Here is a 14,918-nt window from a genome sequence, read left to right as displayed (position 1 = left end):
GGACACTATTCTATACGACAATGTCAATAGTCTGATTAATCGTTAGATCGATACGCATTATACAGGACATTCACACGCCATACCTACCAGTGAGTCATAGTCGTATCTGGGCGAGTCGCGACATAAAAAAACCCGTAGCAATGAACTTCCTAGTGGCCAATCCGCGTGTTCAAATGTTTTATTATAAGCATATGGCAATTGAACAATACAAAACAGTGAGTGAACAGCGTTAAAACTTCAACCAAAACCTTTCGAATGGTTTTTGTTATGTTTTCGTATCTTGAAGCGCGAATTGGGGGTAAAGTTGCCCACCGCTCCAACTATAGTTTCGGTCTTTCACTTTCGTAGTAAACTTATGGACCTACCAATTATGGATTTTTTTTTGGCGAAAAAGCAAAGTTAGCGGAGTTATTTGATTACATAACGCTTTAATACTTTTTTTTATATATTATACAATAGTACTTCCTATTCTTATTCTTGATGGCCTCTGTGGCGCAGCGGTAATACGCTCGTCTGTGACACCGGAGATCCCGGGTTCGAATCCCGCTCAGGGCATGATGAGAAACGAACTTTCTCTGATTGGTCTGGGTCTTGGACGTTTATCTATCTAAGTATTTATTTAAAAATATAGTATCGTTGAGTTAGTATCTCGTAACACAAGTTTCGAACTTCAAGGCTAACTGAATCTGTGTAATTTGTCCCGTACGTATATATATTTATTTATTCTTAACAAAACGATATTTGTATCACCATCACCTTGATTATCATCAATCAGGTGATATTGAATGGGACACAAAATTGGGATGTACCTCTGTGTTTTCCTTATTACACGGCGATGGCGGCCCATCGTCGATCAATGTCAACCGCATATTTGGGTCAGCGTCCGTCACCCGAATTCCCGCGTTCGTCTACTGTGTCCTGTAGTGTAGCAACCGCTTCATTGTTACACACACGTCATTACATATGTGCGTGTGCAACTGATTGTGCGGACTGTGGACTAAGCAAAAGAATAGAAAAGAATAGATTTATTTTCAAAATTGGATGCAAGGTATCACTTATTGACGTCATAACACTTAAATCCAATTATAACTACTACCGCTTCCAAAGCGCATGTGTAGAAGAAGCGGCGGTACAAACTGCACTGTAGCATTTTCACGTCAAATTACAAATATTGATCTCTTAAATCTAAATCGTGGACGAATGCAGATTGTTTACATTAAAAAACATGAATGAATGTAGATCTAATGAATTGAAATGGATGACCTTCGTCATCGTGAAGTTTATTAACGATGATGGGATAAATTCATTAATTCATTCATTATAGTCACGTGTATGTCCCTTGCAGAGTAGACACATCCAGTCAGCCTATCAGTCTTGAAAGACTGATAGGCCACGTTCAGCTGTTAGCTTCATGATAGAATTGAGATACAAATGATGAAGAGACGGGATTAATAGGTCGAAATATATATGGGAAGACAAATTAATAGTCATGTTATGATCTTCTTGAGAACACGCACAATGTTTACTCATAACAAGGTCCATATTTCGCGCTCGTCAGTACATTACGAAGCGTCTTCTTTTAGTGATCTTCTTGAGAACACGCACTGTTTACTCATAACAAGGTCCATATTTCGCGCTCGTCAGTACATTACGAAGCGTCTTCTTTTAGTGATCTTCTTGAGAACACGCACTGTTTACTCATAACAAGGTCCATATTTCGCGCTCGTCAGTACATTACGAAGCGTCTTCTTTTAGTGATCTTCTTGAGAACACGCACTGTTTACTCATAACAAGGTCCATATTTCGCGCTCGTCAGTACATTACGAAGCGTCTTCTTTTAGTGATCTTCTTGAGAACACGCACTGTTTACTCATAACAAGGTCCATATTTCGCGCTCGTCAGTACATTACGAAGCGTCTTCTTTTAGTGATCTTCTTGAGAACACGCACTGTTTACTCATAACAAGGTCCATATTTCTCTCTCGTCAGTACCTTACGAAGCGTCTTCTTTTAGTTGGTTGCATTCATGTTCTTGTTTATCGGGTTGAGTGAAGTGTCCATATAAACACTCTCAGTTTTGTCTTCACCTTTTGATATTTCATACGTAAATAGTCTATATCCCTTGCTGTCTGTGTACCCCACAGAGCCAACAGTCTTGAGAAGACTGATTCGGCCATTTAGCTTAATGATGGAATTGAGATTTAAAAGATATTTCATTAATTTGGAAAAGAGTTATTCTAACTAACATCTTGTATACTTATGTTGCCAATGCAATATTGTAATGTTAACCAACTATGTTTACATGATAAGTATGTGACCACCAGAGTAATGAGGAGCCGAGTCGTTTATCAATGTCAAACGTGTATTTGGGTCAATGTAACATCGTCTGTCAGCCTAATAATTTCCGCGTTCGTCTCATGAGAAGTTCACTTTTTTTGTCCAAACAATGGCTGTTGTGTTAACCTGAAGAGGCTCTGTCTGGCGGTTAAAACAAGTGATGTAAGTTCGTGTTTTGTGAAGTCTTTCTTAATGATTACGTTACAAACCTTTTCGAAGAAAGCATTAATGATGGAACTAGAAAAGAGAAAAGGTGGAAGTCTTCTTTCTTAGCCTATGATGCCAAGCAATACGATAGCGCAATATTATCAAAACAGTCACAATAGCATGCTTTCTTCAAATTTGTGTCAAATAGAACAGCAATAGAGTTCTCTAGCAAATCAAATGCATTCTTGAATTTACGTTTAAGATATATTAACGATAACTTTAATGTTATACAAACATTTTTATTTCTCCATTGAAACTTTTTAACGGAAAACTAGACGCGTTTGACATTTCATTGTCTAGCACGTTGACAGAGTATTTATATTTGTCACATTCAATACACAACACCCATCCAAACGCGATAATAACGTGATACATTTAGCTCTTTGAAGTTCCCAGCTTCAATATAAAGCCGACGAAAACCCTGGGAAACAATAAATCAACCGGTGTTGAAAATGAGGTGTTCTTTATTTATATAGCCGTCCAATAAATTTTATAATGTCGCTCTAGTTTTGTTACGCGATTTCAAATCTCACAAAAAAAATCATATAGTGCCGTGTTTTTCAACTGATTTCAACAAATGGGAAATTTCAAGAATGTTTTATAAATCTTCTTCATTCAATATTGCATACGGATTAAAATGTTTACTATGAATGTGGTCATGTCGATGAATCATTCGAGTGTCATCAACGTCTTGGGTTCACTGCCACAACTCAAGAGAAATATTATAATCGAAAATGTGTGTATCCAGACTGACTATTAGATCGTTCAATGCAATCGTGGATCATGTTATATTGTGTCTAGCATTCAATGTCATACAGGTGATGGTTTATTAGGACATCAGTTGATGCTTTTCTTTATCAATAGTTTGATCTTTAGTCTCTGTTGCGTCTTTTTGAGATTCTCCAGCTTGATGTAAACAATAATTTAAATTATCTTGTGGTTGTGATTTTGCTATGAATTCTTGCATGAATAGAGTTATGAATGTGGACGAAGCGAAGGAAGTATGCATAGAGCGTGGCAAGTGGAAAGATGTAGTCTCTGATTACCCCTCCGGGAAAAAGGGGTGATTTTATGTATGTATGTATGTATGTACCAGCGAAAAGAGGCTCATGAGATGATTGTAAAAGATAAAGACTTGAGGTAACGTTCGTGACGTTGGCTGTGCAAAATGTCGTCTATACCATGTCAAGATCTAGAATCTTATCCACATCCTTATCAACGATTTGCATTAGACGATTGATTTTATCATCTAAAACTCCAAAACAACACTTTTTAACCAGAAAAATTTCTTATTGCCCCCCAGGTGTACTACGCGAAGAAGAAGCGGAGAGCGCAACAGTACCTGGGCGAGGATGGGTCGCACAAAAAGGAGAGGAAACTGTACAACGACGGGTACGACGATGACAACCACGACTACATCATCAAGCAGGGTGAGAAGTTCCTCGACCGGTACGAGATATCCTCGCCGATCGGCAAAGGATCCTTCGGACAGGTGAGTGATGTTTCCCCCTACTTTTTTTATTTAGATCGAATTGGGATTGTGCTGACGTATTGACGCGATTGGGTTAATATATCAATTTAATAAGCAATTGGGTCTTGTTGGTCTAAGTACATGCATAGTACATGTATACAGTCACGTCGTATCTCTTGTGGGGTAGACAGAGCCAGCAGTCTTAAAAGACCGGAAGGCCACGTACAGCTGTTAGGCTTAATAAGCTTATCCATAAGTCGCCTTTTAAGACATGTATCACGACAACTCACTACTACGTTCTCAATTCCAGGTTGTGAAGGCGTATGACCACGAGGAGCAATGTCAAGTAGCGATTAAAATAATTAAGAATAAGAAACCCTTCCTAAATCAGGCACAAATAGAAGTCAAGTTACTAGAAATGATGAACAGAGCGGACGCAGAAAATAAGTATTATATAGGTAAGAATCATTTTTTTTTTTAGTTTCAAATGGTATATTCTAGAACAAGGCAAAAATATTATCCACATCCACACTAATAATAAAGAGGAAAGATTTGTATTTTTGTATGTTTGTGTGGAATAAACTCAAAAACTACTGGTCCGATTTTGATAAAATTTGGCACAGATATAGAATAGACCTTCAAAAGTGACATAGGCATAAATTTGTTTTGAAATAAATTTATTTCGGGCGGGCCGCTAGTTTATTATAATTTGACGGCCTTTGTGGCGCAGCGGTAGTGCGCTTGTCTGTGACATAGTAGCCCCAAATTCGAATGAGAAACGAACTATTCTTGATTGGCCTAGGTCTTGGATGTTTATCTATATAAGGATTTTATATAATTAAGTTCTCGTTACACTAGTTTCGAACTCACTTCGAGGCTAACTCAAACTGTGTTATCAAGTAGCAGATATCCATCAACGCTTCTTTTTCTTCACAAATTTACAGTATAACTAATCTTGAAAAATCTTCTTTGCCAACCGAAAAATTTTAGTAATAAAAAAAAAATCTGTTTTATTGTGCGGTATATATAAATACCATTTTATTAATTATTCATTTAAAAAATACCGTCAATAGACAGAATGGTTTTGGGAAAATCAAAAAAAAAGCTAGAGTACACTCGCGGTTTCACCCACATAGAATCCTATTTATTTCCTCTCCCGCGGTAATTTCGGAAAATCTTCTCTTATCGCTCCCCTAGACCACATGACGTTCCACAAACCTTTATGCTAAATTTAAAATCTAGATCCAGTGGTATAGGCTATGCGGTGATATGTTAGTCAGTCTGTCAATCAGTAATTGTAATGGTACAGTATATTTTAACAAGAATCACCCCAAATTTACCAAGAAATGTTTGCTTAAAATAGGCACGTGTTACACATAATGAGAACGCGTGAAAGTTATTTCACGATAAATGACGTAAAAGTATATAAATACCAAATTAGAACTAGTAGCGAACCTATATTTAGGCATTCTATAAATATCGCTCGATGTTATGCGATAATTTTGCGCGTAACAGCGCTATTTATGAGTTAAGTACTTATTATTATAAGTGAGCTCATGTTTATCAATGAATTTGTAAATATTAAAAAGAGGGTTTTAAATTAAAAAATGAAATTGTTTATCTAATAGTAATCTTCACCTTAGTACAAAGTGACCCAAGAAACTGGAGAATCTTTTCCCCAATACCAATGCAAACAAACAATTAATTTCAAGTATAATGACGTGACAAGGTTCGTAGGTGTCGAAAGTACTGTTTGGGATTAATGTATGATTTACTAGCTCTCACCCGCGACTTCGCCCATGTGAAATGTCTAAATATCCGGTGCGTACCCGTTAATCCGTTCATACCCCTTAGTGATAAGTGTTTTCCACCTTTTACATTTTTTTTTGACCTAGAAATTACTGAAAACATTATTTATATGGCAAAACAACGTTTGCCGGCACAGCTAGGGTATAATAAAAAAAAAAGTTAAAAATCTTTATCAATTGGTATCAATATATGGCAAAACAAAGTTTGTCGTAACGGCTAGGGTATAATAAAAAAAAAGTAAAAAATCTTTATCAATTGGTATCAATTTTTTGTTCGACAGTGAAACTGAAGCGTCACTTCATGTGGCGGAACCACCTGTGCCTAGTGTTCGAGCTGCTCTCGTACAACCTGTACGACCTGCTGAGGAACACCAACTTCAGGGGCGTGTCGCTGAACCTCACGAGGAAGTTCGCCCAGCAGCTGTGCACGGCGCTGCTGTTCCTTAGTCAACCTGGTGAGTGTGGGGGCGAGTGTCTTCTGGGGACGTTGGAGCGGATTTTTTTTTTTGCGGCAGTGGCCAGTTTAGTTTACTTTGAAAATAGAGAGGGAATATGACTGAATAGATGGACGTACTGGACGTCCTTGACTCCTGGCGTAAGGTTAGGTCAAGATTACCCGAAACCAACAATTCAGAAGAAGAGTTATGAATGTAGATGAAGCGAAAGTATGAAGTGGCAAGTGGAAAAATGTAGACTCTCTGCCTCCGGGAATGAGACGTGATTTTATGTATATATTAGAGGTCGCCCGCGGCTCCGTCCGCGTAAAACAAACAATCACCATAATTCCCGTTGCCACGACAATTTCAGGATACATACATACATATAATCACGTCTATATCCCCTGCGGGGTTGACATAGCCATCAGTCTTGAAAGACCGATAGGCCACGTTTAGTATACCCTATAGAGCACATAATTTGGTCTAGGTCTAGACCTAGCGGTTTGGGCTGTGCGCTGATACGTCAGTCAGTCATTCACTTTCTTCTTTTATATATTTAAATGTGTTAATGTTCTAAATACTTACTCTTGTTTGCTTCTATAACCAGATTACTTAAACGTTAAGTTTGAAAAAAAAAAACTTCACATAAATAAGCCCTTCTTTGGAGTGTACTAAAAACTAAACTATATTTTTCTTTCTTTTTCAGAACTTAATATAATTCACTGTGATCTTAAGCCTGAGAATATTTTACTATGCAATCCGAAAAGGTCGGCCATTAAAATAGTGGACTTCGGCAGTTCATGTCAACTAGGTCAAAGGGTAAGTAGTTTTATGAGAGCATTTTGTGTTTTATTTAATCATAGATTAATATTAACGCTTCAAAATAGCAGACGTTCTTCTACCGCTGGCGACAAATCTGAAATTTGACTTTGAATTTGAAGTCGACACATTATTTATTTACAATTTTATATAAGTTTACATACATATAATCACGTCTATATCCCTTGGGGGTTGGATAGAGCCAACAGCCTCGGAAAGAGGCCACGTTCAGCTGTTTGGCTTAATGATAGACTTGAGATTCTGATATTGTCTATAAAAAGTTTATTATTCTTTTAAATTGCAAACGGTGTCCTTTATACATAAAACATTATCTTTAGTTTCTCCTTAGTCAAAAATCCTTGATACATAAATATGTAAATATATATATATTAAAAATAAATAAATATATTTTCAAAATTTCTGTGTACATGAACCATTATTTGGGTGATATAACATTGATTAAAAAATGGTTGTATATTTATTTTTCCACCCGTTAAAAATTTTTCAAGATATCAGTTATCAGACATATAACAAATTATGACAAGATATGAACAGAATCTTTTTTTTTGAAGTAATGAATTCGTGATGTATGTATCATAATCATATGATAACCTATATAAAACACCATTTTTTCTATGTATGTTTTATATGTATATGTATGTATAACCTTGCTCCTTCATAACTTACTTTAAAACATTTTCAGAATAAAAACAATTTATTACAACAATAAAAAAAAATCCAGTTAACAACATTATCATTAAAATGAAACTCATAAAATGTTTTCAACGTCTGGTACAATGAAATATTGAGTTTACATAATCACTATGATATAACATATAAATATATATATATTTTTAATAACTGGTTTTAGTCAAACGCTTGTTATTTACATAAACGGACGTCATATTGAGTTTAATATGACGTCTATGACCCCTGACCTCGTGACCAACGTCACAACTTGCGATTTCTGTATAAACAAACAGCTTTTGTTATAATTATTGCCGTCACAATTATACAATGAGTTTTAGCAAATAAGCACCTTGCCGTTCTCTTTAATATAAATACATTGTTTAAAGTGTAGATTTAGATCAATTTAAAGAAATAACAAAAAAAGTAAATAAATTTGTATGCAATAAAGAATATTACAAACAAACAAACAAAAATCGGTTTCTTACGTCCTTGGTTTCCTGCCACCCAAAGGTTGACGGGAAGAGATTGCATTAGCGATGAGTCCGCCTTTGTACCATCTCTGTCTGTTTTGTGCTGTTTTTTTTATGTTTTACTCTTATGGTGCAATAAAGAGTTTTATCTATATAATTATGTCCAATAATTCCGGCTATACTTTGTCATTTACAAATACATACAGATATTAAACGCGCACTTTACATAGTACCTTTATTTTATCTCGGACGTTTCCAATCATGTTACAATGATCCGTGGTCAACGAGCGACTCGAACGATGATGCAACGCCAATGTTAAAAATCAGTTGTACTTTGTCATTTGAATAGATTGTTTACAATTTTGATTAATCATTTAATAGTTTTTACTATTGTGGGTTGTATTTTTGCAGACATACCATTTTGAGTTTATTTAGATTATTTGTGTGTGGTTCCCGGCACCAATACAAAAAAGAATAGGACCACTCCATCTCTTTCCCATGGATGTCGTAAAAGGCGACTAAGGGATAGGCTTACAAACTTGGAATTCTTTTTTAGGCGATGGGCTAGCAACCTGTCACTATTTGAATCTCAATTCTATCACTAAGCCAAATAGCTGAGCGTGGCCCATCAGTCTTTTCAAGACTGTTGGCTCTGTCTAGCCCACAAGGGATATAGACGTGACCATATGTATGTATGTATGTTTAGATTATTTAGAATACTATAATCATTATTCATTGAATTTAATAACATTCACACAAATGACACTAGTTAAAGAAATATATTATCTGTCAGCCAGAGGGCGTGTGATTCACAGTATTCTCCGGAGAAAGGTTATCACCAACTGCGTCTTAATATTTTGTTATTACAATAATATAACAATTATTTATCCGAGCCGGCGGTATTAATGACAGCAGAAGAAAGATAAAATCCATTGATCCAGATAGGGTTGCCAGATGGTCGAGATTTTCGCGGATGCTAATTCCTGGAATTTTGCGTGTACAGTAGTAATCTTAGTTTGCTGTTCCATCATTTAAAAATATATATGTAAAAGTCAAACCACACGTAGGTCGCTCGCGCTGCGTATTATGCGCAAAGTTTAGATTCCGTACGTGACCCTGAAATTATCAAGAAACTAACATCCCTAGCCCATGCTTGGCGCCATTTTGCTCGTACGATCACCAATTAGCAAGAGGTTATCGTGTCATCAACATGTGTTGAATGATTGCCTTTTAATTGGCGTAATTTTTGCGCGATAAAATCATAGAAATTTACATGTTGTTATGTGTTTATGATAATGCTGTTTTTACTTCTCGCCTTTCCTGTAAGGTTTTATGATTAATTACGACAGAGAAACTTGATTGGGTCGTATGTACTGGGTGTTATATTTCTCTGAAATTGACTGTATATTCAATTTCGCCAATATTTCGCGCTAATTTACAAATGTATCGTTTGTTGGCAAAACATATTACAAATAAAAAAAAAACTTCTTAGCCTCGAACTATTCCTTAGACAGATTCTATTTACTAGTATCAGCGTTGAATTTAACAAAAAAAATTAACGATTTATCTAACATTATCATTACAGATATACCAATACATACAGTCAAGGTTTTACCGCTCACCAGAAGTGCTCCTGGGCATTCCGTACGACCTGGCAATAGACATGTGGTCGCTCGGCTGCATACTGGTGGAGATGCACACGGGGGAACCACTGTTCAGCGGTTCTAACGAGCAGGACCAGATGAACAAGATCGTCGAAGTCCTGGGAATGCCGCCTGACCATTTACTGGACCAGGTGAGAGGATTTTGGATTTGGAGTGAAGGGAACATGTTATATTTCTTTTTATTTCTCTTGGCGTTTGTTTCGGCTGTGTCCTTTTTGGGGAGAGATCCAGATTCCGTAAAGTCCAGCAGTGGGTAGGTGGGTAGTCAGATTAATATCACGAAGCGATTCCATTCCGACCTCCTAGATCCTTCAGACCAGGAGAACCTAAGAGATATGGTCGCTTGGCTATTTACTGGTGGAGATGCACACAGGTTAGTCACTATTCAGTCGTTCTAACGAGCGGAACCAGATGAACAAGATCGTCGAAGTCCTGGGAATGCCGCCTGACCATTTACTGGACCAGGTGAGGGAATTTTTCTAATAGTATGGATGTGCAGTAGATTATCTTGGCGGATACTTGGCGTTGAAGGATACTCGACACTGCAAATATGAGTCGTTGAGTATTTGAATGGTTATCTTCTTTTCGTTGTCCTGCCTATATCTTTCCTTGAGAGACATCTGGGAGAGAGCCTGTGACCAGAAGCAGTTCAGTCAGATAAAACTCTCTCTGAATATGTCCCACCTCCTCGATTCTTTAGATCTATCGGAACTTGAGTAAACCAATAACATGTTTATTTTTCTTCTTACAGGCTCACAAAACCAGAAAGTTCTTCGACAAACTACCAGCGTCAGAGGGCGGAGGTTACGTGCTTAAGAAAGTGAATAATACGGGGAAAGATGGAGTGTGAGTTTCTCAATTTTTTTATTCTAATATTTTATGGAGTTTGCAATTTTTCTTTGAATATGTATGTATTGAGATAGCGAGAAACAGTTTCTCAGAGCCTCCGTTAAAATAATTAAGGTGTATACCAAAATGTTTGGTTTATACAAATAATACTGTATGGCTTTATGTAAGAATTGAGATTCAAATAGTGACAGGTTATTAACCCATTGCCTACTAGAAGAATCCCAAGTTTGTAAGCCCTTTCTATAGTCTCCCTTTACGACATCATACATACATACATACATACCCGCTACCGAACGGAGACCGTACATACATACATATGGTCATGTCTATATTCCTTGCACGGTAGACAGAGTCAACAGTCTGGAAAAGATTCGAATAGTGACAGGTTGCTAGCCTGTCGCCTAAAAAAAAAGAATCCCAAGTTTGTAAACCTTTTCTATAGTCTCCCTTTATGACATCCATGGAGAGATATCGAGTGGTTGTATTCTATTCCGGCCACCACACGAAGCCACTAAGATACTGATGAAGCTATTTGTCCCCCCCCCAGCGTGGCCCGCAAGTACCGCGTGGCGGGCTCGCGGCGGCTGCACGACATCCTGGGCGTGGAGGGCGGCGGGCCGGCCGCGCGCCGCCGCGGGGAGCCCGGACACTCCGTCTCCGACTACCTCAAGTTCAAGGTATGCCCTTATATTATATCCTATGACCTATGTGCGTTGCAGAATCCAATCAACAAATACTTTAGTGCTATACAAGATGATGCATGGTCAATACAAGATGACGTCCTACATTGTAAAATAATGAAAGAAAACAATTCATATTAACCTGATAATCTTCTAACCTTATTTACATACATACATACATAAAATCACGCCTCTTTCCCTGAGGGGTAGGCAAAGACTACCTCTTTCAACTTGCCACGATCTCTGCATACTACCTTCGCTTCATCCACATTCATAACTCTCTTCATGCAAGCTCAGCGGTTTCGGGTACTTTTGACCTGACCCTTTACCAGGACGTCCTTAATTTGATCAAGATACGTTCGTCTAGGTCTTCCCACCCCGACCTTTCCCTCCACACTCTCCTTGTATATCTGCTTAGTCAACCTGTTTTCATTCATCCTCTCCACATGACCGAACCATCTCAACATACCCTTTTCTATTCCTGTAACTACATCTTCTTTCACATCACAACATTCCCTTATCACGCTGTTCCTTATCCGGTCACTCAATTTCACACCGATCATACTCCTTAACGCTCTCATTTCCACTGCATTTATTCTGCTTTCATGCTTCTTTTGCCATACCCAACTTTCACTCCCATACATTAATGTCGGGACCAACACGCCCCTGTGCACAGCCAGTCGAGCCTTTTTGGATAGTTTCTGACTGCTCATAAAGGCATGCAAAGCTCCATTCACCATGTTCCCCGCGTTCACTCTCCTTTCAATATCACTATCACACTTGCCATCTTATGTAAACTTTGATCCTAGATATACAAACTCTTTCACTTGCTCAACTTTTTCTCCTCCAATCAAAATATTACATGCTGTCATTTCTTTCTACATTTCAAAAACCAGTGTTTTAATTTTACTTACGTTCACTTTCATTCCTTTCTCTTAAAGCTTCATGCATTCATGCACCTTATTTATGCAGTAATTTATATAGTATTCTAAATGCCGTTACAGGACCTGATCATGCGCATGCTCGAGTACGACCCGAAGAAGCGTGTGACGCCGTACTACGCGCTACAGCACAACTTCTTCAAGCGCACAGCGGACGAGAGCACCAACACCCAACAGCAACATTCTCATGGTTAGTTATCTGCACGGCGTTATTACGTCGCTCACTTTGCGAGATTGTAGGCTCTGTCTACCCCGTTAGTGATAAAGATCTGATTGTATGTTTATGTATGTATGCTCCAGTTAAAGATGGGGCTGTTGATTGATTTCAACATGGTAGAAACTAAGGTTCATTCCATTTTGGTCTTAGTGGTGTTTTTGGTGACACGAAAAGATACTAGACAAACTTACAGTATTTTTTTCTAACTTTATCTATAACAAAAGGCGCACCCCGGGCTCCACATCCAGAGAGGTGAAAATGTAACCAGGATTAACGTCAGGGGGAAGAAGAACAATATTCTCTTCTAGAATACAGTCTGAGTAGGGAGAATCTCAACTGACGTAGAAGTGAGCGGACCCAAGGCCCTGAAGCATAATGGCAAAGGGCAACTGAAACTCACGTAAAGATGAGAGAGAAAGATAGTGACGTCAATTTGAATACCAGTATTAAATGACCCCTTGACATTTTCATGAATTTTTGAATTTGGCTCACTTTATTTTTTTAATTCATTCGTGATTTTCCGATGATATTTTCCATCTCAGCTGTTCGTTTTCAAGTGTAAAAACGATGTGGAAAATTTTCATCAGTCGGTCAGGTCACTGTGACAACTACATTATCATCTGTGTAGAATGATCATAAAGTCTAAATAAGCAACTTGTAGAAAAAAAATTGTAAAATATATTGTGCAAATGTAAATTTAATCACTTTGGAAATGATTTTCTATTTTGTAAATCGAATCATTTTAGTGTATAATCATGTCGGCTTACCTCATCTTCTACGCTGTCGCTTCGCCATTAACTTGATTAACATCTGTGCTCAACTCGACCCTTGTTCTAATTAGCATGTGAAAGTTGTCCGTTCGTCATAATTGTGTGGTTGAGACATATTGGAAATATTGCCTTTAAGAATTATGTGCCGTGTGGTTCCCGGCGCCGATATTAAATAGAAAAGGACCACTCCATCTTTTTTCCATGGTTGTCGTAAAAGGCGACTGGTTTGTAAATTTGGGATTATTCTTATAGGCGATGGACTAGGAACCTGTCACTATTTAAATCACAATTCTATCATAAAGCCTAACAGTTGAACATGGCCTGTCAGTGAACTGACATATATGTGTATATATATATAAGTCAGTCTATCAGAGATATAGACTTGACTGTATGTATATAATATAGTCTGAGGTAGATATATCTGACGCCTTTTTAAACCAACGCCGTAAAGGGGTTGGTTAGTTGAAAATTCAGTACATTGTAATAGTTTCAATTGTCGAAACCACACAAGAACAACTGTACCATGTCAATCTCGTATAACTTTCACACACATTTTCCAAAGTGTTAAGTACAAAACGTGCGCTTCGCAAAACGGTCTACAGATATTGCTTAATTAATTAATAAATAATAATTTTATGAATTTAGTTATTATGAACATAATATTTCGTGTTTTTGGGAAATATTTCGTATTTTTTGTTGTGCAAAATTATTAAAAAAAAAAAAATTTTTGTGTTTTTTTTTTCCTATTATTTTTCGAAGTGACCACGTTTTGCGCATGACCATTGTCTAACATAGATGTATAACAGCGTTGTCTCGCGACAGATGGTCCGTCGGACCCGCGATGACTAGAGCGGTCCGGGGCGCCCGCCTCGAGACACTAACGCCGGCTCGGGCCGGACTAAGACAGGTCGGGACATGTTTGTGAACACAACCCTGTAGGGGCCGCCGAGGTTTGCCACCCTACTTTAAATATTCTATAGTGTAATTAATTGTTGGTCAAAAAATGGAAAATATTTTGTGTACATATACTTGTCTATAAAGATACATGACGTTCATATAACCAAAATTATAAAGGGTATGAACACGTGGTAGTTTTAATAGGGCACATTAAATAACCAATTAAAAGTTGATAATTAAAAATCTATTTGGTTTTACATTGATTGAACTACTCGGTTAAATTATCCTGGTTTAATTTATTATGCCTATTTTTAAAATGAAAATTTTACAGATTTCTTGTTCTTTATATTAGTGTTTTTGTTCTATTTAAATTTATATAAATATTTTTGTATGTGTGTAGACATTAAATAAATAGACAAATATATTATTTTTTTTTAACTACTCAAAGAAAGGTGGCAACCCTTAGTATTGAAACCCTTTTGATGTTGATGAATGCCAAGTCTGCCGCATGTTCCGTTGTTGCATGTGTTCTTATTGTGTAAAAAAAATCTGCAGCTCCCACTTATATATTTCCTGATGAAAAGTAGAAATAATTACAAAAAAAATGCCTACTGCAGTAAGAGAAAAATATAATAAATTATTTTGATTGATACCCAGCTGTA

The 14,918-nt window shown here is 37.2% G+C and overlaps 1 protein-coding gene across 7 annotated transcripts in view; it reads left to right on the top strand.

Moving 5' to 3' along the window:
• Window positions 1-14,918, top strand: part of LOC106136494 (serine/threonine-protein kinase minibrain) — a 148,105-nt gene that overhangs the window by 129,370 nt on the left and 3,817 nt on the right. For 5 of the 7 annotated variants that reach the window (XM_060948111.1, XM_013337061.2, XM_013337059.2 and 2 more), the window contains 8 exons: window positions 3,847-4,035; window positions 4,325-4,472; window positions 6,104-6,277; window positions 6,966-7,078; window positions 9,824-10,033; window positions 10,654-10,748; window positions 11,299-11,428; window positions 12,436-12,562. In XM_060948111.1, the coding sequence (XP_060804094.1) occupies window positions 3,847-4,035; window positions 4,325-4,472; window positions 6,104-6,277; window positions 6,966-7,078; window positions 9,824-10,033; window positions 10,654-10,748; window positions 11,299-11,428; window positions 12,436-12,562 (1,186 nt within the window). Of the gene's footprint in view, window positions 1-3,846; window positions 4,036-4,324; window positions 4,473-6,103; window positions 6,278-6,965; window positions 7,079-9,823; window positions 10,034-10,653; window positions 10,749-11,298; window positions 11,429-12,435; window positions 12,563-14,181; window positions 14,267-14,918 lie in introns of all 7 variants that reach the window. The other 2 variants (XR_009657168.1, XR_001228657.2) reach the window with 1 other exon arrangement.

Source organism: Amyelois transitella, chromosome 15 (genome assembly GCF_032362555.1).
Source record: "Amyelois transitella isolate CPQ chromosome 15, ilAmyTran1.1, whole genome shotgun sequence".
Classification (NCBI taxonomy): domain Eukaryota; kingdom Metazoa; phylum Arthropoda; class Insecta; order Lepidoptera; family Pyralidae; genus Amyelois; species Amyelois transitella.
The sequence above is the reverse complement of the archived record's forward strand: the minus strand, read 5'-3'. Positions and strand labels throughout refer to the sequence as shown.